General features: G+C 33.8%; 3 protein-coding genes and 1 pseudogene across 3 annotated transcripts; all 4 read right to left on the bottom strand.

Annotated features, from left to right (window-relative positions):
* Positions 1 to 25: 25 nt before the first annotated feature.
* On the bottom strand, positions 26 to 2,346 carry LOC114744942 (alkaline/neutral invertase C, mitochondrial-like; annotated as a pseudogene).
* Positions 2,347 to 3,481: 1,135 nt separating this feature from the next.
* LOC114744943 (uncharacterized) lies at positions 3,482 to 4,552 on the bottom strand. The gene is made up of 2 exons (XM_028933086.1): positions 4,077 to 4,552; positions 3,482 to 3,999 (listed from the first exon to the last, which is right to left on the bottom strand). The coding sequence occupies exons 1-2, from the start codon at positions 4,495 to 4,497 to the stop codon at positions 3,827 to 3,829; spliced, it is 594 nt and encodes a 197-aa protein (XP_028788919.1). The 5' UTR covers positions 4,498 to 4,552; the 3' UTR covers positions 3,482 to 3,826.
* A 4,135-nt stretch (positions 4,553 to 8,687) lies between these two features.
* LOC114744941 (UPF0481 protein At3g47200-like) lies at positions 8,688 to 10,422 on the bottom strand. The gene is made up of 2 exons (XM_028933084.1): positions 10,345 to 10,422; positions 8,688 to 10,251 (listed from the first exon to the last, which is right to left on the bottom strand). The coding sequence occupies exon 2, from the start codon at positions 10,221 to 10,223 to the stop codon at positions 8,889 to 8,891; it is 1,335 nt and encodes a 444-aa protein (XP_028788917.1). The 5' UTR covers positions 10,224 to 10,251; positions 10,345 to 10,422; the 3' UTR covers positions 8,688 to 8,888.
* A 7,415-nt stretch (positions 10,423 to 17,837) lies between these two features.
* LOC114744944 (UPF0481 protein At3g47200-like) lies at positions 17,838 to 19,692 on the bottom strand. Its single transcript, XM_028933087.1, has 2 exons — positions 19,662 to 19,692; positions 17,838 to 19,231 (listed from the first exon to the last, which is right to left on the bottom strand). Exon 2 carries the CDS (start codon positions 19,167 to 19,169, stop codon positions 17,838 to 17,840), a length of 1,332 nt encoding a protein of 443 aa, XP_028788920.1. The 5' UTR covers positions 19,170 to 19,231; positions 19,662 to 19,692.
* Between the last annotated feature and the right edge of the window lie 1,877 nt (positions 19,693 to 21,569).

Consider the following 21,569-nt stretch of genomic DNA (forward strand, 5'->3'; position numbering starts at 1 on the left):
CTCATCATCAATGTTCATCTCAAGTACACAACGCGATATAGAAATAACAAGATTAGCTTAGAACACTCTTAGCTTACTTGGATCTCAAGAGGATGACCATGAATCCCCATCCGTCTATCAATCATGCAGGAACCGTCAGTAACCAAAAGAGAAGGAAACATATCGAAACCATCAGTTAGGCAGAGTTTGAGAATCAGCCTTATTCCTGTCTGGACGTCCACTCTCTCTTGCAAAGCATAGTCACCAGTGAGCTTCCCATAGGCTCTCAACAAGATAATCCACCATAATCCTGTCAGCAAGATATTCAAGATAGGGCTTTAATATTTGAGGCGTGATATTGGATTATAAATTTGTAATATAAACAGGAGATAGGCAAGGAGGTCTTACAAACGTAAAATCAATGAAACAATTTTCATGCTTTACCACAATATTAATAATATTGTACTTGTCAATAAGAATATCAAAGCCCAATGATTGTGCAGCAACATTCCATGCAGCAAAACCATAATGTCTGAGCTTCCACGGTGAAATTCAACATACCAGAATCAACAGGTGCAACGCGGCCAATAGCTGATTCACACCAAATCAGGATCCAGAACTTCCTCGAATGCTTCATTGCTTCCATCAAGGGGCACAGTCCAACTTTGAAACTTGCTGGCATTAAACCTTGCCCTGGGCTGTAGCAGTCGACAGTCCTCTCCCAACTCTGGCAAATGTAAACAATTGTTTTTTAATTCAATTGTTAAATAAGGCGAGGTCATCAAGAGCCAATTACTGAAGTTCCATAAAAGAATAATCGACCACCATTATTGACACAACCTCTAACAACACTCCCTCTGCGCCATTCTTCCATCACTTATTAACTAATTGCACTTTAAACAATGTCATTAACTAAATGCAATTTAAACAGTCAAGACAATGAGATTTTACTCATGAGAATTCAAAATGAGAAAATAAGGAATGTTAATAAGACATCGAAAGGCCCCCTTTTGGCTCATCCTTTATGCAGAAGCTGAAATAAGCCCCTAACATTCATTAAGCAACAGACTGCCTAAAAATTTGTCAACTTGCAGGAAAGCTAAACTGCACAATCTTAACAGTTGGAAAACTATATACGCAGCAATTCTTACCGGATGAGGCTTGCTTACTAAAAGCATAATGCTTAGAGATACTTTTGCATTCAACAGAAGAAAAACACCATATAAAAGTACAAACCGATGAAGCTATTATGAAAACAAAATACCTGCAACTGTAATGTGTGAAGTAGAAAATTCCTGACAATCTCCCCTTCGCCATTGAGGAGAAAGGCAAGTGCTGATGGAACAAAATCACGGATAAAGACTTGATCATAATTTAGTGGCTGTTTGTCAGCAGGGTCATTAGCTGCAACGGTCCCAATTGGATTCCCACAGTATGTAACAACCGCACCTCGAAGCAGCTTCCAAGCATCCTTTTCAATCTCAGTCACCTCCCTTTCAACCTTATTCAAACCCTTCAGATTATCTATATTTACATGCGAACCATTAATTGTTTCTGCAGAGACTTGTTCCAATTTGTTTTGATCAGTCTCAATTCTTTCAATCACAAAGGGCTTCACATTTAATCCACCTTGAATGTGAACTTTCTCAAAGTTTTTCTCATTAACACGAGAATCAACTGATGTAGAATGATTTCTAACATAGGAATATAAGCTCAGTATCGATGAAATTCTCCTGCTAACCCCTATATGGACACCGCCGGGAGCACTAAAAAGTCTAGATTGATTCCTATCTGAACGAGAAATGTTAAAATTTCTCCAATTCGTATTGATCACTCGGGTATACCACGCAATTTCAGCATTCCTAGTATGGTATCTACGGTGATGTATTGAATTGGGATGTAACTTGGACAAGATGTCCTTGACTGAATTATCGAGCTCGTTCGGAGAAAATGCAAAATTGATGAGCTTTTATATCTTCTTAGGATTCTATTACAAGGCTTCATTGTAGAGATTCCAACTCAGCTCCCAATATCAATATGTATGATCAACTAACTAAAGCAAAGAAGGAGAAATGGTTCTGGAGAACTGAGAATTAAGACTTCATCTATCAACTAGAGAAGAAATCGGTATCCGGCAATTATATGATCAAAAAAGGGGAAATGAGAGTGGAAAGGGAAATCCAGAAGGATTTAGCTTGACTTACAATTCGGATGAAAGGAAGTGAAGGACTCTGAGGATAGCAGAAATGAGAAGGGAAGCTCAAGCTGCACACAAAAGAGAAGATTTGCACTTGGCAGTTTCTTGTTGGCGGAAGACAGAGAAGCATCCTGAACCAACCAGAATGTGGTGACGAGCCAGTTGGTCATGATCATGAAGAATATTTTCTTCCAATTTTTACATTTTAGTTCCGCCTTATTATTGTCATTGTCATTATTAATTCATTAACTGAAATAAAATTTATTTTGTATTCATGTTTTTCTTATTACTAGATATTTTCCAGTTCCCACGCGATACAATATAATAATTTCAAAATTTTAAATATTATAAAAATATTTCAGAATTAAAAAATTATTGTGCGTACCTCATGAAATGAGTAAAAAAAAAAAGCTTAAAAAATTAACTAAAAAAAGTTGTGTTAAATCTTAGAATATGTACAGCATTCAGGCCATTTTTTTTTTTTGGGTTTGCAATTAATTCACTGCATGCAAACTGGGGAAAAAAAAAATCTTTGTATTGATTACGTTACATTATTTGCCTATCAATGCACTTTTTCCGTGAAATGGGACCTTCTGTATTTATTTGTATAAATCATTATATAAATAAAAATTAGAAAGAAAAATGCCGTCATTTTAGTATTTATTAATACGATTGTTGCTTTGTTTCATTTTGCCAATAGATTTCCACTTTTTACTTTGTGTTGTTCTGTTTTAAAAAATAATTTTTCGTGTAATCTTTGCTCAAATTCATGCAATTTCCACGTGGTTAATTTTCATGCAATTTTTCTGTATTTTCACTACAATACTTATTTAATTTTAGGGCAATTCTTGTGAATCTTTTGTGTAAGTTCATGAAGTTGATATGAGTTTTTTTGGGGTCAAAATTTGATATTAGTTTAAATACGTTTGTTAATTTTGAATAGAGAAGTAGAAACATTATTACTAAGTTGATTTAACTTAAATTATTCTTAGAAGTATAAATAATAAATTGTCACAGTCTTTAAAATAAAATGCGAAAAAAATATAAAAAGAATATCTCACCCACCAGTAACCAAAATTCCTAAATCTATTCTCCTGCTCTGCCCCTCTCAACCCATTTTATCAATTATAATGCCTTTAACTCCTCTGTTTTGTTAAAAGCAACTATTCTATACATGAAAGCAACAAGTTGAATTGTAATTACAAACTCATGCCTCCATCTGTCCTTTTAAAAACGAATTGTTCAACATCAATAACTAATCTCAAAAGCTCAAATCAGTACAATACATGGCAAATGCTCAGCTAATTTGCATAAAAATCAAATATAAATTTATCTATCATCATAAACTTGTAACAACACATCGCACTATGGGTTCAGTAGTCAAAGAGTTGGACACTCTTACCAAACAGAAAAGGTTCAATTTTGGAGATTGTCGTGGCACTTAGGGAGGCATACTCGCAGCTAAGTGAAGCGGGAATACTACTAAGGTTAGGATTAACAGGATGTATGCACATCCCTGTTTGGGCTAGTTCCTATAGATCATGAGTTAGTTCTCCCTATCCTTGGCTTGTGGGTGAGTCCAATCTCTTGCCGAAAACTTTTGTACCACGGAAAAAAAAAATTTGTAACATTTTTTTTTTTGGGAAACAACTAATAGTAAGAAGCCACTGCATAATATGTCTGCACTATGGTGAGTATAAGAAGCACAATTGCTGCAATTACAGAGATAATGGCCCATGGATTTGTAAAGTAGTCCTGTTTTAAAGTTGCCTTCCATTTATGCCAGGGCACTCTATAGTAATCATTGAGCTCCTTACACAGATCTGAGAAGTAGAAATTGAATCTGATCAGAGTCATTCCGGAGATAGCTTATTGATAGCAGAAGACACCTCTTCATTACCTGCTAACTTTGACTCAATAATCCCATTCTGAGCAAGCAATTCCACATCCTCAGGCGTGTCGATAAGGCGATGCAGGATGAAGACATAGTCATTCACATAGTTATCTTTCAAGTGGTAATGTTCATATGCAATGAGATTCCTCAGAAAGTTCTCCATAGCATCATTTATTCTCAAGCGTGGAATCTCCAAGGTTCCATCTTTGAACTGTATGTCAAAAAGATTCCTACTTTGCTTCACCTTGAACTTCACTCCTGCTTGGTGCAACTGTGTCGCAGTAGGTAAAGTTAGAGACTTTAGTTTACTTTTGTGTGGCATTTCTTGTGGCAAGTGACAAATTCTGGCGAAGTCAACAAAGTGTTGTATTTCGGATTGGCCTACTTTTTCCATGGCATTGAAGGCATCAACATCCTTCAGATACATTCTCGTTTTGAAGAACTCGTACGTTAGCTTGATTGCTGAATGCCTGTGATCATTCCTGATGGAATGGATGATCCAGTGAGTGAAAGAAGGTCCTCAATGATGAAGAAAGGAACTTGATTTTCAAGTAAAAGCATGTCATTCTTAATGAACTTTAGCTTCCATGGTCTACCAAAAAAATGATCATGTCGATTATTCTGAACCTTGTAATCATCAGAACTAATACTATTTCTCAAGAACACTTCAACAATGAAAGCTGCATCGATTAGAATGATCTCAATGAACTTATCACTATCAAACTCAATGGGATCTGCATAACAATTTCGCAACTTCACTTCTTTTCTCCTCAACAGTTCAACACAGTCATCTAAGCTTACTTGAATCCGTGAGAGAAAGTCATTCAAGAATCTCATTTTATGTTGTTCCATATCTTTGAGCTTTTCGTTGTGTGTGATGGAGAGGACCAATAGAAATAACTTGAGGAGTGAAGGATTTTTCATTGCCTTCACGTAGTTCTGCAGGAACTCGATATATGCAGCATTCAGGTGACAGAGGAGGCAGCTTCTCCAATTTGTCTTCCAAACGTTTTGCAAGTGAATTTGATAACACTTTTTCATCGATACTGATATGGTTGAATCCTTCTTTTCTATCATTTACCTCCTCCATATTGTCTTATGTTTGAATTTTGAAACACAGATTGCAAGTCGTGTGATTGATCTCACTATGCACTACATCTATTTAGGCTCACGTATGAATTAGATCATGAATTGATATTTCTTCACAGGTGTGAGAGTCAAAGGTAAATATATGCATGTGTTTGCAAGGATTAATAGAAATATGACACATCAGAAGCAAAATCGAAGGACAGGAATCATATATATGGTCTAAAACAGAGGAAAAGTTAAGAAAAGGTGAAGAGTTTACCTTTTGAGCGAACCAGAAATGATGAAATGGTCTTCCATTTTCTTCTGATGGAGCTGGCTTCCCCAATATAATTTGGTAATGGCCGAAGAAGACAGAGGTCTTCCTTGAATCTTTCATTATAAACCTTTTCTTTTCTCCTAGGCAGACGCCAACGATGTAATTTGCAAGTTGCCAATAGGCCACCAAGAAGTCAATGGTGGCTGCTACCTAGCCCCTCCGTTTTTTTTTTTTGACCTACTTTTCGTTCAGCTTTGGAAAGTTCGCACCAGAAGTTCGACCAGGAATACACACATGTAATACTCCTCTGATCCTATTTATAGTATAGAAAGAGAAGACATTTTTATAAATGTATAATTTTACCCCACATTTATTATTGTGTTGACTATATTTACATAAAGTATAATGTACATTAAATAGAGATAAAATTAAAAAGTTGTTGAATTTTAAATAAAGTTAATGAATGAAGTTTAAGTTTTCGTTGGTTTTTATGAAGCATGTTAAAAATTACTTATAAATAGGACTAGAGGAGTCTATCTAGTCCTTAATATAAGAACTAGTTGACTAATTTGAGTAGACTAAGATAATTAAGTTATTATTTGTAATAAATAGATGTTATCTTTCCTAAAACACTCTTACTAATTAAGTGCATTAGTTATAATTATCATTTGATGAAACCTTTAATATGTGCAACCACTACAACGATAATTTTAAAAAAGATAAATATGAGAGTCAAAGTGGATTAAAATATTATATTTAGGGTTAAAATAAAAGTCAAACTAATTCTTATATTAAGAATTTGAAATAGTACCTTCGTTCATTAATATAAGACCCATTACAAAGAGATCATGTATTTTTTTTTTGGTGATACAAGGAGCGGGCTCGAACCCGCACGCAACACACCCAAACACACACACAAACACCACTCGGCCAAGAGGCCAGTGGTAGAGATCATGTATTTATTGACATGGGAATATATATATAATATCTCATGTCTTTTTATGAGACTCATTTGACTAATTTGAAAAAATTAAAAAAGTTAAATAAATTAATTTAAAATATTATATTTATCATTTGTTTTTCAAACTAATTTGTTTGATTTATAATTGATATATAATCTAATAATATAATAATTATTTCAAAGAGATCATGTTTAAATTAGTCATTTAATCTTATATTAAAAACTAGAGATAGTGCATATATTTGGGGCAAACGGAAGTCCATTAATGTTTTTCCTCTCTCCCGGAAAATATGAGGGTGAACAAGTCCAAATTACAAAGAGAGGGCGTGAAGGTGAAGCCCAACAGAATCATTATTGACAAGAAAAGGAGGGCATCAGATGTGGCCCCAAGAAGGGGGGAGCGAGGTTAAAATTTATGATTGCATACAAATGACAAAAATACTCGCAAGCAATAATTTTTTTTAGAAAAATTAATTATTAATATAAATAAATTAATTTACTAATAATTTCCTTAAGGAACTTGTAATAAATAAAAATGTTCATTAATCTTTCTCTATTATTTGCAAGCCAAAATTAATAAATTTATAATTTATCTAATATATTTTTCAGAACAAAAATTTTAAGAGATCCATTATTAATAATAACTTAATTTCAATCAATGGGGGTTGGATGTAATAGAAGGGGTTAGTTCCTCAAAATAAACTAATGTTTGAATTTCTGCTAGAAGAAGTGTCCATATTTAGTTTATTATAGTACCTCGAACATGAATATTTGTGCCTAACCAAAAAAAAAAGAGAGAAAAATGACTACAAAATTATGTTGTCATTTACTTTTCAAATATTATCAATTTTAGTAAACAAACTTGATTTAGAATTTAAAATTCAAAGACTTTTTTTGGGATTCTTCAAAAAAAAAAAAAAGGTATGCCCTTCTTTTTATTTACCAACTTTTTAAGGCCGTTCTAGGTGCCATACCTACCCCTATGTTTGCTTTTCCTACAAAAGCCTAATAATTTAAAAGATTATTTTGTTTTACATCTGGTACCTTATTATAATAAAACTAAGATATATTTTGACTCGCTCAATCTGAACATGAGCCATTCATACTATAAGTTTGAGCATTTTATATGCTCACCTAATCTAAATTGGTAATTAAAACTCACACATCATATCAAATTATTAAGAAGTATTATATATAATTGTACTATATTTTAACAACTTTGTTCTCTTCAACAACCCTAGATATGACTCCGATTGAAAGTATTTTTGCTCAGAAGAGAGAATATTTTTTTTTTCCCTCATTAGTGGAATGCGATGAGTTTGCACTAGCTTCTTGTTGTATCCGATCATAACAAAAGATCCAATAGAGATCTCGTATGTCTTCACAAAACACCAACTTCCTAATATAATTTTTAATCTTTTAAATTTGTTTTTATTTTAATTTTGATCTCTCAAGTCTCAAACTATAGGTTTTAATTCTTCAAGTTTCTTTTTATTTAAAAATTAGTCTTTATAATTCAATAAAGACAAAAACTATTTTGGCCCCCAAAAAGACTAAAATTTATGTGGTTTGAAATTTGAGGTATCAAAATCAAAATGACAGCAAATTTAAAATACTAAGAATTACATTAAGGGTTTGGGCAACCGTTATATCCAGTTTGTCCTGTTCCCCAATCAACACCTGACATGTGGATTAGATTTACCCCACGCCTTGGAACTCATTAATTCCCTTTGACGCCGTCAATGGACGTTTATGTGAAAAGGGCTTGCTAGTTGATAATATTTTGCCCTTCTCGGCTTCTCCATTCATCTTTATTTATACTACCTCCGATTCTTAATATAAGATCTTGTATGATTTTTATTTTAATTTTAAATATAAGACCTCAATCCATTTTGTCTCTCATATTTATGTATTTTTTCTCAAAGTAATCCTTCTAACAATAGTAGTTCTAGCCAATACACTTGATTAGTAAGTATATTTTAGGAAAAATAATACATATTTGTTACAAATAATTGATTTAATTTTTTCCTTTAATCTCCTCAAATTAGTCAACTAGTTCTTATAATTAGGATCGGAAGTAGTAGATAATTTCTTCTCCTTCACATTGTCAATAGTCGATTTCTCCAAAAAGCAAAGAAATTTTCAACAAAGCAAAACCATTGAACCACAGTAAAAAACCAATGCTAGCATTTTGGGGCATCTAGAAAAGTTATGACGGATTAAAAAATCAATCCACGAACAAACAATTCTGAATTACTATTGAAAACTTTAGCCTTTAGATCAACTTTGTCTATCCACACGAATGTCTATACACATACTTTTCTATAACAACCAACTATAGTAGGATAACCACAGTAATCCGACCATAGATCTGTCGATGAAGATTAAAATACCAGGTCTCTCTCTTATATATATACATAGAGAGACAGGAACACACACAGACATAAACATATTTGTGATAGATGATAATCTGCTACGCAGAGAAACCTATTTAATTACACACATATATATACTACCTAAGATAGTAGGACATGACACTATAATAAGTCTGCACGAAGGTGAGTAGAAGAAGTGACATTGCTGCAATCACAGAGATGATGGCCCAGGGATTACTAAAATAGTCCTCTTTCAGAGTTAGCCTCCATCTATGCCAAGGCACTCTATAATAATCACTCACCTTCTCACACAGATCTGAGAAGTAGAACCTTCTTCTCGCCATGGTCATTCCTGGCGAAAGCTCGTTCATCAGAGAAGCCACTTCTTGAGTTCCCGATAATTTTGACTCTATAATCCCACGATGCATCAGTAACTCCACGTCACCTGGTGTCTCTATCAGACGATCCAAGATAAAGAGATAGTCATTCATATAATTATCGTGCAAGTGACAACGTTCGTATGCAATGAGATTCCTCAGAAGAATCTCCGTCGCATCTTTTATTCTCAACCGTGAGATTTCCAACACCCCATCTTTGAATCTGATGTCAAAAGGACTCCCACTCTTCTTCACCTTGAACTTCACTCCAGCTTCGCGTAACTTTGTTGCCCTTGGCATAGTCACGCACTTTAGTTTGTTTTTGCTTGGAAGAACTGGAGGCACAAAACAAATTCTGGCAAAATCAACAAAATGTTGTATTTCCAGTTCACCCACTTTTTCCTCAATGTTGAAGTTATCCATATCTAGCAGATTCAACTTCCTTTTGAAGAACTCGTAGGTTAGCATGATTGCTGAACGCCGAACATCGTTCTTTATGGGAAGAATGTCTGATTTTGTTAATAAAAGAAGGTCCTCGATGATGGAGAAAGGAACTTGATTTTCAAGTAGAAGCATGTCAGTTTTAATGAACCGTAGCTTCCATGGGCCGCCAAAGAAATGATCATACTGATTCTGCATCTGGTTATTATCTGAGACATTTCTGAAGAATAGTTCAAGAATGAAAGCAGAATCCACCAGAATGATCTCAATAAACTTGTCACTGTCAAATTCAATGGGGTCTGCATAACAGTTTCGCAGGTACAATTCTTTCTTCTTCAAAAGTTGGACACAGTCATGTAGACTTACCTTTGCTCGTGACAGAAAGTCCTTTAGTAACCTCAGTTTGTGTTCTTCCATGTGTTTGAGGTTGAGATTATTGTGATGAAGTGGACCAATTGAAATTTCCCGAGGAGTGAAGGCTTTCTCATTTCGTTCTCGTAGATGAATAGGAACTTTACAAATGCTACATTTACTGGACAAGGGAGGAAGCTTCTGCAATTTGTCTCCCAGGCTCTTTAGAAGTGAATCTGATAGCATTTTTACATCGACTGTGATGTGATCGAATCCTTCGGTTAAGTCAACTGCTTGCCCCATTATCTGTGTGTGTGTATATATTCAAATTCTGATAAATAAGGAGATCAACAAGATGAATATTTCACCACTGCAAAGAAAGAAAGGTGGAAATTAAAAAATAAGGCATTTGATTAAATGATACCTGTCTTTGGTTGTATGGATTGGAATTGTAGTTTGAAAATCATATGCTGATCACAGAGAACATTTGACAGAAAGCTTCAATCGACTGCTTGGATGGGTCATTAACAAAAGGAATCAAATTAATTAAGACTAAACTTTTTGTGAAAATAGAAGGACTTGACAGAAATTGAAACTTGCTATGCAAGAGAGAAAAATCCAGATGTTGGCCCTGAGTAGAGAGAACTTCAGTTCAAGTACTGCGTGTGTGTGGATTCTGCTATATATATGCAAAATGGAAAGTCAACGGCATATATATGAGGAACAAAAGAGGAACGATTCATCCATTAAGAAAAAAGGCAAATTAAAGAGAAAGTAACCGGAGGACGAAAATAAACTTACATTTTGATGAGTAATGGAAGAATCTGAGAAATGGCGAACTGGTGGCCTTTCGTCTTCCTCGGAAGTTTGGTTTGGTGATGACTGAGGTCCGAGGAACTTGTAATATACTCTTCCGGTCCTTAATATAGGATCCAAAAATTTTTGAGTTGGTTTTAGTCCTAAATATAAGACCCATATTTTATATTTATCAATTTTCTTTAAATTACCCCGGCCTATAGATATTTTCTCAATCATAATTAAGAAGAAGAGGAAGATGAGTATTAAGAAAGATGATTATGGTGTTTTAGGAAAAATATGTCACTTTTCTTATAATTAACTAATTTACCTAACTTTCTTAATCTAATCAAATTAGTTAAATGGATCTTATATTAAAGACCAGAGGAGTATATGTCTTCTTAGTAAAGCAGTGCACAAGTCAAGTCGATTTTTCAAGTCTTCCTTTAATAATACTATATTTTCGCAGAATTTAACAATGTTTTGTTATTTAATTTGTCAGTTGCATAGACACAGAAGCAACCCCGCCCCAAGCTTGGTCAATTTTGGCAGTTAACCAGCAAAGTCGTCTTCTTTAATCAAAATCATATCATATCACTAACACGGAACACCAAAGAATTGGGGGTTTAATTCATTTCATATGAAAAGCCCCCGAGGATTTCTGGGCGTCTTCTTAACGTCGTCGTCATCATCGGTTACCGTATCAGTTTCGCGTACATGGATGGATGGATATGCTTTGTAATTAGTGGGTGTAATTGAAGCTTATTGTTGATTCAATGATACAGCAATATTAAAAGGACGAGGCTTTTTCATCCCCTACTTCCTTCGTCAATTTTTGAGACAGTGCTACACCAATATTAGACGCATACTGGTACGACGTAGAAAAAAGCAGAAAAAGACAGGAAACGACAGGAAGATGCTCAGAAAGACGATAATTTGCAGAAAAATCCAAATTCATGAAGCAAAGAACATAAACAAGAACTCTCTATTTCTGATTCAGTGCTAGGACGATAGACTATCTATGGCTTTTTAGAAGCCCATGAAGCCAGCCTACGTATATTCCCAGTCAGCATCAATAATAGTATGTATAATCCACAGAAAGATTATTTTAAAAAAATTTAATTAAATTAGTTATTTACACAGTCTGACTCAATTCATTAATTGAGAAAGCAATAATATCCAGTGAAGTACAAAGTAGTTAAATATTGCAGAGCACCTAAAGCTTGACTAAACACACAGTGGGGTTTTTAAGTAATCGCCATCATCATATAATTAACACTTAATTATATGGCCCAAAAAAATTTGGGTTTAATTGATTTCATTTTGGAGTACGTGAAAAGTGCGTGAAAATTGCTGGGAGTATTCAAAACGTCGTCATCAAAATTACGTATCAGTTCCGCGTGCAGGGATATGCTTTATATTGGGTCTAATCAAAGGTTGTTGCTTCTTTATCTTGTTTTTGGGGGGGGGGGGGAGTCATGTGCGTGTGGGGGCATCTTTCGTTTTTCAATACAGCATTATGAGAATCGTCAACGTGGGTTGGAAGCAGAATCCATGATAAAGCTTCAAGCTAAGTAGTACTTCAAGTGATTAATATAAAATCTAATTAGTTAATTTAGAAGAATTAAGAAAGTTATTAAATTACTTTAAACTAGTTATATTTATTTTTTTGTCCAAACTAATTTTTCTCATCTATAAGTTGATATGTAATTTAATGATACACATAAATATTTTACAGAGATTATGTAAAACATACTATAATTAAATGATTTGGTAATTTTAAAGACAGAAAGAAGTGGACTCATTGTTAACTATTCACATCAGCCAACAACTATTTTTTTTCCTTAAAAAAAATTGGCGGGCCATGATAAGCACCATATTGATTTTAGTGATCCGATGTTATTGGCAGGATATGTCGTGGATTCTTTAAGATCTTTTAATGGCAATATTATTGTTAACTTCGCTCGTGACAGTATATAGTTATACGTAAGTTTTGAATCAGATCCAACCATTTCTTTTTCCTTTTTACTGGGTCTTTTAACTTTCTACCGACTAAGTTTGTTAGTTCTTGAGATTTAAAACTATTGAATAAGGATTAATGATGTTAGGAAGAACACACAACCTTTCAATCCAATAACCTGGGATTAACAGATTAATTTGCAGCAATATGTTTTTACGGCCATTTCTTCCACAGGATCAGTTTGTTTTGGCTTTCTAACAAAATTTTCTCAATACTATTAGTCTTTGGTTGATAGTTTTAAATATCACGAAATAACGAATTTAACGGCAGAAAATTAAAAAGGACTAACAAAGAGAAGAAAAAAAAAATAGAGATGCTTCAAAACTGAAAGAAATTATAAGTAATTTCAGATTAATTTTTACTATATAACAAATTATTAAAGCACCATTTGGGGAGCGGAAAAAAAGAAGCATATCGCCGCTCTAAGACGTTTCTACATTTCAATGGCAGGGATAATGACGCAAGGATTACTTGTGTTAAGAGGGATCTTTTTTGCCTGAAATATAATTATGACAGTAATAATAATGAACAAGATGACGATAACAATAATATAAATACCTACGTCATCTCTTAGTTCCTAGACTTCCCGTACATGCTCTCTCTCCTTCTCTCTTCATGCGTCCTCGTTCTCCAGTGTGCGTGTTTTCCCCTCCCTCTCTTCTCCATCTTACTGCTTCTTCTTGTACTGATGGATTTTTATTTTTTATTTAGATTTTCATTTTTGTCTTGAAATTATGATATGTTTTGTTAAATTAAATCTTTGATACTTAGTGTACTAGGGTTAAAATCTGATACTATCAGATTTTTGTGGTCTCACTAGATTTGCTTGTTCTTGGTTTTGTTTTTATGTATCAGAATTTATATATCTGTTTCTTGCTTGCTTATTATAAAATTTTTCAGCGATTAATTTTTCGGTTTTTTTTTTCCTTTCAACCTGATAATTTTTTTTTCGATTTTCTTTTTCCTTGTAGATGGTTAGTCCTCTTGAACCGTACCTACCCTATATATTTTCTTTTTCTTGAAAAAAAATAGATAAATATGAGAGAAAAAAATATATTAGAGTATTATATTTAGGACCAAAATAAAAGTCAAACTAACTTTTATATTAAGGATTGGAGGTAGTACCTTCATTCCCTAATAAAAGACCCATTTCAGAGAGGTCATGTATTTATCAACATGGTAAAAAATATATATATATATAATATCTCTTGTCCTTACTATAAGACTCATTTTTAAGAAAATTAAGAAAGTTAAATAAATTAATTTAAAATATTATGTTTACCATTTTTTTTTCAAGCTAATTTGTTTGATTTATAAATTGATATATAATGTAATGATACATATATGATTATTTCAGAGAGACCATATAACATATGTTATAATTAAGTAATTTTTTTATTTTTCTAATTTTTTAAATTAGTTAACTTAATCTTATATTAAAAACAAGAGATAGTATATATATTTGGGCCAAACCGAAGTCCATTAATGTTTTTCACCTCTCCCGGAAAATATGGGGGGGAACAAGTCCAAATTTCAAAGAGTGGGCCTGAAGCCCAACAGAATCATTGATAACAAGAAAAGAAGGGCATCAGGTGTGGCCCCAAGAACTGGTGAGCAAGGTTAAAACTTAAGATTGCCTCCAAATGAAAAAAATACTCACAAGCAATAAATTTTTTTAAGAAAAATTAATTATTAATATAAATAAATTAATTTACTAATAATTTCCTTTAGGAACTTGCAATAAATAAAAATGTTCACAAATCTTTCTCTATTATTTGCAAGCCAAAATTAATAAATTTATAATTTATCTAATATGTTTTTCTGAAAAAATGTTAAGAGATCTATTATTAATAATAACTTTTAGTTTTAATCAATAAGAATTGGATGTAGTGAAAGGGATTAATCCCTCGTAAGAAATCCATATTTAAATCCTTGTTAGAATAAATGTCCACATTTATTACCCAATAATACCTCGAACATGAATATTTATACTTTACTACAAAATCTTATTGTCATTTACTTTTTAAATGTTGTCAATTGTTATTAAAATATAGTAAACAAAATTTATTTATAATTTTTAAATTCAAAAGTATTTTTTAGAGATTCTCCCAACAAAAAAAAGTATAGTAATCCCTTCTTTATGTTTGCCAGCTTTTTGGGTCCAGATCCTCTCAGCGTCTTTTTTCTCAACGTCTCTCAGTATCTTAAACTCTATCCGTTCAGGTGATCCAAGCGCACACAGTGCACCAGCTGTTAAAAATGAATCAACGCCTATAACTTCCTCTTTCGCCAATATTCCTCAACCTTCTGCTCTCCTATTTCGGTTGTTCCTCCTCAGTCTCTCGCTCTCGCCTCTATTACCCATCGCTTAGCATCCCTCCTCCTCGTTTCAGTCATTAGGAATTTACGCAACGATTAGACAAGGGGAGAGACGGGGGGACGAATCTGTGTGGGTGGGTATAAGGATTTTGAGAAGTAAAATAAGTTGTCTCCATCCTCTGTGAAAACTGCATGATTGGCCCTTCCACAACTGCTTTCCAATACTACTACGCATATAACAAAAGGGTGGATGGTGCGTTACCAATTTTATGTATTTATTTATTCTTAGTAAAATACTTCAGATTTGGAAAACATAAATTGATAGTCATTCGACCTTTCAAAAGTATTTCTAACTCACATCCCTTTATCGTACCGCTTCATCTCAATTTTTTTTTTTTTACCATCAGTCAGAAAACTCAGATTCTTTTACAAGGAAAAAAAATCACTGTGATGTAATAATATTTTTGAGATTTTAACACGGTTTATAATCATATAAATTAATGAATACAAGTCTGCTTTTCCATTGTATAACAAAATGAATCAAGCTCTCTAACCAAATATGAAATTGAATCACCAATGGCAGATGAAGCTAACGAGCTAGTGCAATCACTAAGAAATAGTGTAATCCAAGATGTTTAATGACCCTCCATTCATTACTCATCTGCTTTCGGTGAATTGAGGATTAGTAGATATTAAAGTGACTCCGTAATTTGCAACATGGCTTCTGATTCAAGTTCTCCTACAGCGCCAACTTATACCAGATCCTGGTTCTGCACAAGACATGGGAAGCCGGCTGATATTTTGAAGATATGGCCTGCTTCCCTTAATCCCGTTGACTACAAGACGGTGCTCACCTTGTTCACCGAAGCCGACCCCCTCAAACCTGTAATGTACACATTCAAATTTACTTTCAAGATCTGCCGTTAATTACTTGATTCCAGTCGTTTATTTGAGTTGCTCGATGCTTGTTTTGGTTATCCTTAATAGACTGTGCCTGGATATGATGTGGCTGACGTGCTGGTGATTGTAAGTTTAAGGTTGGAGTTGATTGAGGTTCTTGATAGAGTTAGGAGTTGACTTTCCCATTGCTAATACAGCAGAGGCCCTGCATAGGAGGAGGAGGGATGCTAAGCGATGAGGAATAGAGGCGAGAGCGACTGAGCCAGAGATTGACGAAGAAGAACCGGAACAGGAGAGCGGAAGGTGGAGGAATACGGAAGCGGGAAGAGCGAAAGAGATCGTTTAGGTGTTGATTCCTTTTTAATACTCCTCCGGTCCTTATTATAAAACCCAATTTGACTTTTTATTTGGTCCTAATTATAAGACCCAATCCATTTTCTCTTTTATATTTATACATTTTTTTCCAAGATAATCCTTCTAATAATGATAGTTTTAGCCAATATACTTAATTACCAAGGATATTTTAGGAATGACAACACTTATTTATTATAAATAACCAACTTAACTTACTTCCTTAATCTCCTCAAATAAGTCAATTGGGTCTTATAATTAGGACCGGAGGAGTAGCTGGTGCACTTTGAGCGCTTGGATCACCTGAACGGATAAGATTTTAAGATACCGAGGGACGTTGAGAAAAAAGATGCTGAGAGGATCTGAACCCCAACTTTTTTAGGCCCTTCTAGGTACTATACCTACCCCTATGTTTTTTTCTACAAAAGCTTACTAATTTAAAAGATTATTTTGTTTTACATTTGGTACCTTGTTATAATAAAAATTAAGATAAATGTTGAGTCGCTCAATCTGAACATGAGCCATTCACACTCTAAGTTTGAGCATTTTATATGCTCACCTAATCCGAACTGGTAATTAAAACTCACACATCATATCAAATTATTAAGAAGTACTACCTCTGATTCTTAATATAAGAGTTAATTGACTAATTTAAGTAGATTAAAAAAACTATTTAAGTTAATTATTTATAATAAATAGATGCCGTCTTTTCTAAAATATTCTTGCTAATCAAGTATATTGGTTAGAGCTACTATTATTATAAGGACTACTTTGTGAGAAAAATAAATAAATATGAGAGACAAAATGGATTGAAGTCTTATATTTAGAATCAAAATAAAAGTCAAATAAGCTTTTATACTAAAGACAGGAGGTAGTATTATATATAATTGTACTATATTTTAACAACTTTGTTCTCTTCAACAACCCTAGATCGAGAACGTGATATGGCTCCGATTGGAAGTAATTTTGTTTCCTCTTTAGTGGAATGTGATGAGTTGGCACTAGCTTCTTGTTGCATCCGATCATAACAAAGGATCCAATGGAGATCTCATATGTCTTCACAGAACCCCAACTTCCATTACATATAAATATATACAGGATTAATACAATTTTTAATCTCATAAGTTTGTTCTTATTTTAATTTTTGATCTCTCAAGTTTCAAACTATAGGTTTTGATTTTTCAAATTTCATTTCATTTAAAATATTAGTCTTTATAATTCAATAAAAACAAAGACTATTTTTGCCCCTAGATAGACCAAAACTTATAGTTTGAAACTTAAGAGGTCAAAGCTAAAATAACCGCAAATTTAAAGTACCAAAAATTATATTAATCCTACACACACTTTCCTATAACAACCAACTATAGAAGGATAATCACAGTAAGCCAACCATAGATCTGTCGATGAGGATTAACATACCAGGTCACTCTCTTGTACATACACATAGAGGGACAGATACACACACAGACACAAACATATTTGTGATCGATGATAATCTGCTAAGCAGAGAAATATATTTAATTACACATACACTAGATAAAATAATAGGACATGACAGTATAATAAGTCTGCACGAAGGTGAGTAGAAGAAGTGACACTGCTGCAATCACAGAGATGATGGCCCAAGGATTACTAAAATAGTCCTCTTTCAGAATTAGCCTCCATTTATGCCAAGGCACTCTATAATACTCACTCACCTCCTCACACAGATCTGAGAAGTAGAACCTGCTCCTCGCCATGGTAATTCCTGGCGAAAGCTCGTTAATCAGAGAAGCCACTTCTTGAGTTCCTGATAACTTTGTCTCTATAATCCCACAATGCATCAGTAACTCCACGTCACCTGGTGTCTCTATCAGACGATCCAAGATAAAGAGATAGTCATTCATATAATTATCGTGCAAGTGACAACGTTCGTATGCAATGAGATTCCTCAGAAGAGTCTCCGTCGCATCTTTTATTCTCAACCGTGAGATTTCCAACACCCCATCTTTGAATCTGATGTCAAAAGGACTCCCGCTGTTCTTCACCTTGAACTTCACTCCAGCTTCGCGTAACTTTGTTGCCCTTGGCATAGTCACGCACTTTAGTTTGTTTTTGCTTGGAAGAACTCGAGGGACATGACAAATTCTGGCAAAATCAACAAAATGTTGTATTTCCAGTTCACCCACTTTTTCCTCAATATTGAAGTTATCCATATCCAGCAGATTCAACTTCCTTTTGAAGAACTCGTAGGTTAGCATGATTGCTGAACTCCGAACATCGTTCTTTCTGGGAATGTCTGATTTTGTTAATGAAAGAAGGTCCTCGATGATGGAGAAAGGAACTTGATTTTCAAGTAAAAGCATGTCGGTTTTAATGAACCGTAGCTTCCATGGGCCGCCAAAAAAATGATCATACTGATCCTGCAACTTGTTATTACCTGAGACATTTCTGAAGAATAGTTCAAGAATGAAAGCGGAATCTACCAGAATGATCTCAATAAACTTGTCACTGTCAAATTCAATGGGGTCTGCATAACAGTTTCGTAGATACAATTCTTTCTTCTTCAAAAGGTGGACACAGTCACGTAGGCTTACCTTTGCTCGTGACAGAAAGTCCTTCAGTAACCTCAGTTTGTGTTCTTCCATGTGTTTGAGGTTTAGATTGTTGTGATGAAGCGGACCAATTGAAATTTCTCGAGGAGTGAAGGCTTTCTCATTTCGTTCTCGCAGATGAGTGGGAACTTTACAAATGCTACATTTACTGGACAAAGGAGGAAGCTTCTGCAATTTGTCTCCCAGGCTCTTTACAAGTGAATCTGCTAGCATTTTTACATCGACTGTGATGTGATCGAATCCTTCGGTTAAGTCAACTGCTTCCCCCATTATCTCTGTGCGTGTATTCAAATTTTGATGAATAAGGAGATCAACAAGTTGTTATTTCTTCACTGCAAAGAAAGAAGTAAAGGGGGAAATTAAAAGATAAGCCATTTGATTGAATGATGCCAGTCTTTGGTTGTATGGATTGAAACTGTAGTCCGAAAATAATATGCTGACAGAGAACATTTAACAGAAAGCTTCAATCGGCGGATTGGATGGGTCATTAACAAAAGGAATCAAATTAATTAAAACTAAAATTTTTGTGAAAATAGAAGGACTTGAGAGGAATTGAAACATGCTGTACAAGAGAAAATAAACTAGATGTTGGCCCTGAGTAAATATAGCTTCAGTTCAAGTATTCTGTGTGTGTGTGTGGACTCTGCTATATATATGCAAAATGGAAAGTCTACGGCGTGCATGTGAGGAAGAGGAACGATTCATCCATTGGGAAAAAGGCAAATTAAAGACAAAGAAATTGGAGGATGAAAATCAACTTACATTTTGATGGGTAATGGGAAGAATCTGAGAAATGGTGAACTGGTGGCCTTTCGTCTTCCTCGGAAGTTTGGGTTGGTGATGACTGAGGAAGCGGCAATATATACATCTTCTCAGTAAACTAGGGCACAAGTCAAGTCAAGTCAATTCAATTATTTTAAGTCTTCCTTTAATAATACTGTGCTTTTGCAGAATTTAATTTTGTTATTTAATTTGTGAGTTGCATAGACACAGAAGCAACCCGGCCCCGAGCTGGGTCAATTTTGGCGGTTAACCAGCAGTGTCTTCTTTAATCAAAATCATCATATATAATTCACACGGAACACCAAAGAACTGGGGGATTAATTTATTTGATGTGAAAAGCCCGTGAGGGGAATCTTCTTAACGTTGTCATCATCATCAATTACCGTATCAGTTTCGCGTACATGGATGGATGGATGGATGGATATGCTTTGTAATTAGCGGGTGTAATTGAAGTTTATCGTTGATTCAATAATACAGCAATATTCAAAGGACAAGGCTTTTTCATCCCCTACTTCCTCCGTTAATTTTTGAGATAGAGCTAATACAACATAAAAAAGCAGAAAAAGACAGGAAAGGACGGAAAATTGCTCAGACAACGATAATTTGCTGAAAAATCCAAATTCACGAAGCAAAGAACATCAGCAAGAACTCTATTTCTGATTCAGTGCTGGAATGATAGACTATCTATTGCTTTTTAGAAGCCCGTGAAACCAGACTAATGTATATTCCCAATCAGCATCAATAATATTACATCTGGTCCTAATTATAAGAACTAGTTAACTAATTTGAGGGGATTAAGAAAATAAGTTAAGTTAACTATTTGTAATAAATAAATATTGTCTTTTCTAAAAAATCTTTGCTAATCTAGTTACTAGAATTACCATTGTTAGAAGGACTACCTTGGAAAAAAAATACATAAATATGAGAGACAAAGTAGATTGGGGTCTTATATTTAAGACTAAAGTAAAAGTCAAACAAGATCTTATATTAAGAACTAGAGGTAGTAGTATGTATAATCTACAGGAAGATCATTTAAAAAAAGAATTAGTTAAGTTAGTTATTAATACAACCCGACTCAATTCATTAACTGAGAAAGCAATAATATTTAATGAAGTAGGTAGTAGTTAAATATTGCCGAGCACCAAAAGCTTGACTAAACACAGTGGGGTTTAGTTGATTTCATTTTGGAGTGTGTGAAAAGTCCGTGAAAATTGCTGGGAATCTTCAAAATGTCATCATCAAAATTATCGTATCAGTTCCGCGTGCGCGGATATGCTTTATAATGGCTCTAATTAAAGATTGTTGCTTCTTTATCTTTGGAAAAAAAAAAAAAAAGCAAGCTTGTTCCTTCAATAAAGTACTATTTATATTGAGGTGGATTAGGCTTTTTCATCCTTCGTCATGTGCGCGGGGGCATCTTTCATTTTTCAATATAGCACGATGAGAATCGCCAACGTGGGTTGGCGGAATTCATGATAAAGCTTCAAGCTAATTACTATTTCAAATGCTTAATATAAAATCTAATTAATTAATTTAAAAAAAATTTAAAAATTTAAAAATTATTTTAAACTATTTATATTTATTAATTCTTTTAAAACTAATTTTTCTCACCTGCAAAATTTTTTTGCCAGCTATTTGTGACAAATATATGTTGATTTTTATAAACTATTTTCTGCAATCATATGTATTAAAATTATTTAGATTGAGATCTTATTTTTAAAACTTAAACTAATCTTACGACTAACTTTTATATTTTACAAACTTGATCAGCGTCAAACTTTTGATGCTGGAGCCCTGTTCTTTGTAATTTTTTTTATTTTAAAAAGTTTTTTTTTTAATGAGGGTATAATGATTAATTGGTTATTGCTCATCCTTCAATAAAATTTT

This window comes from Neltuma alba, unplaced genomic scaffold, assembly GCF_004799145.2.
Source record: "Neltuma alba isolate B1F8T4 unplaced genomic scaffold, ASM479914v2 tig00004493_pilon, whole genome shotgun sequence".
NCBI lineage: Eukaryota > Viridiplantae > Streptophyta > Magnoliopsida > Fabales > Fabaceae > Neltuma > Neltuma alba.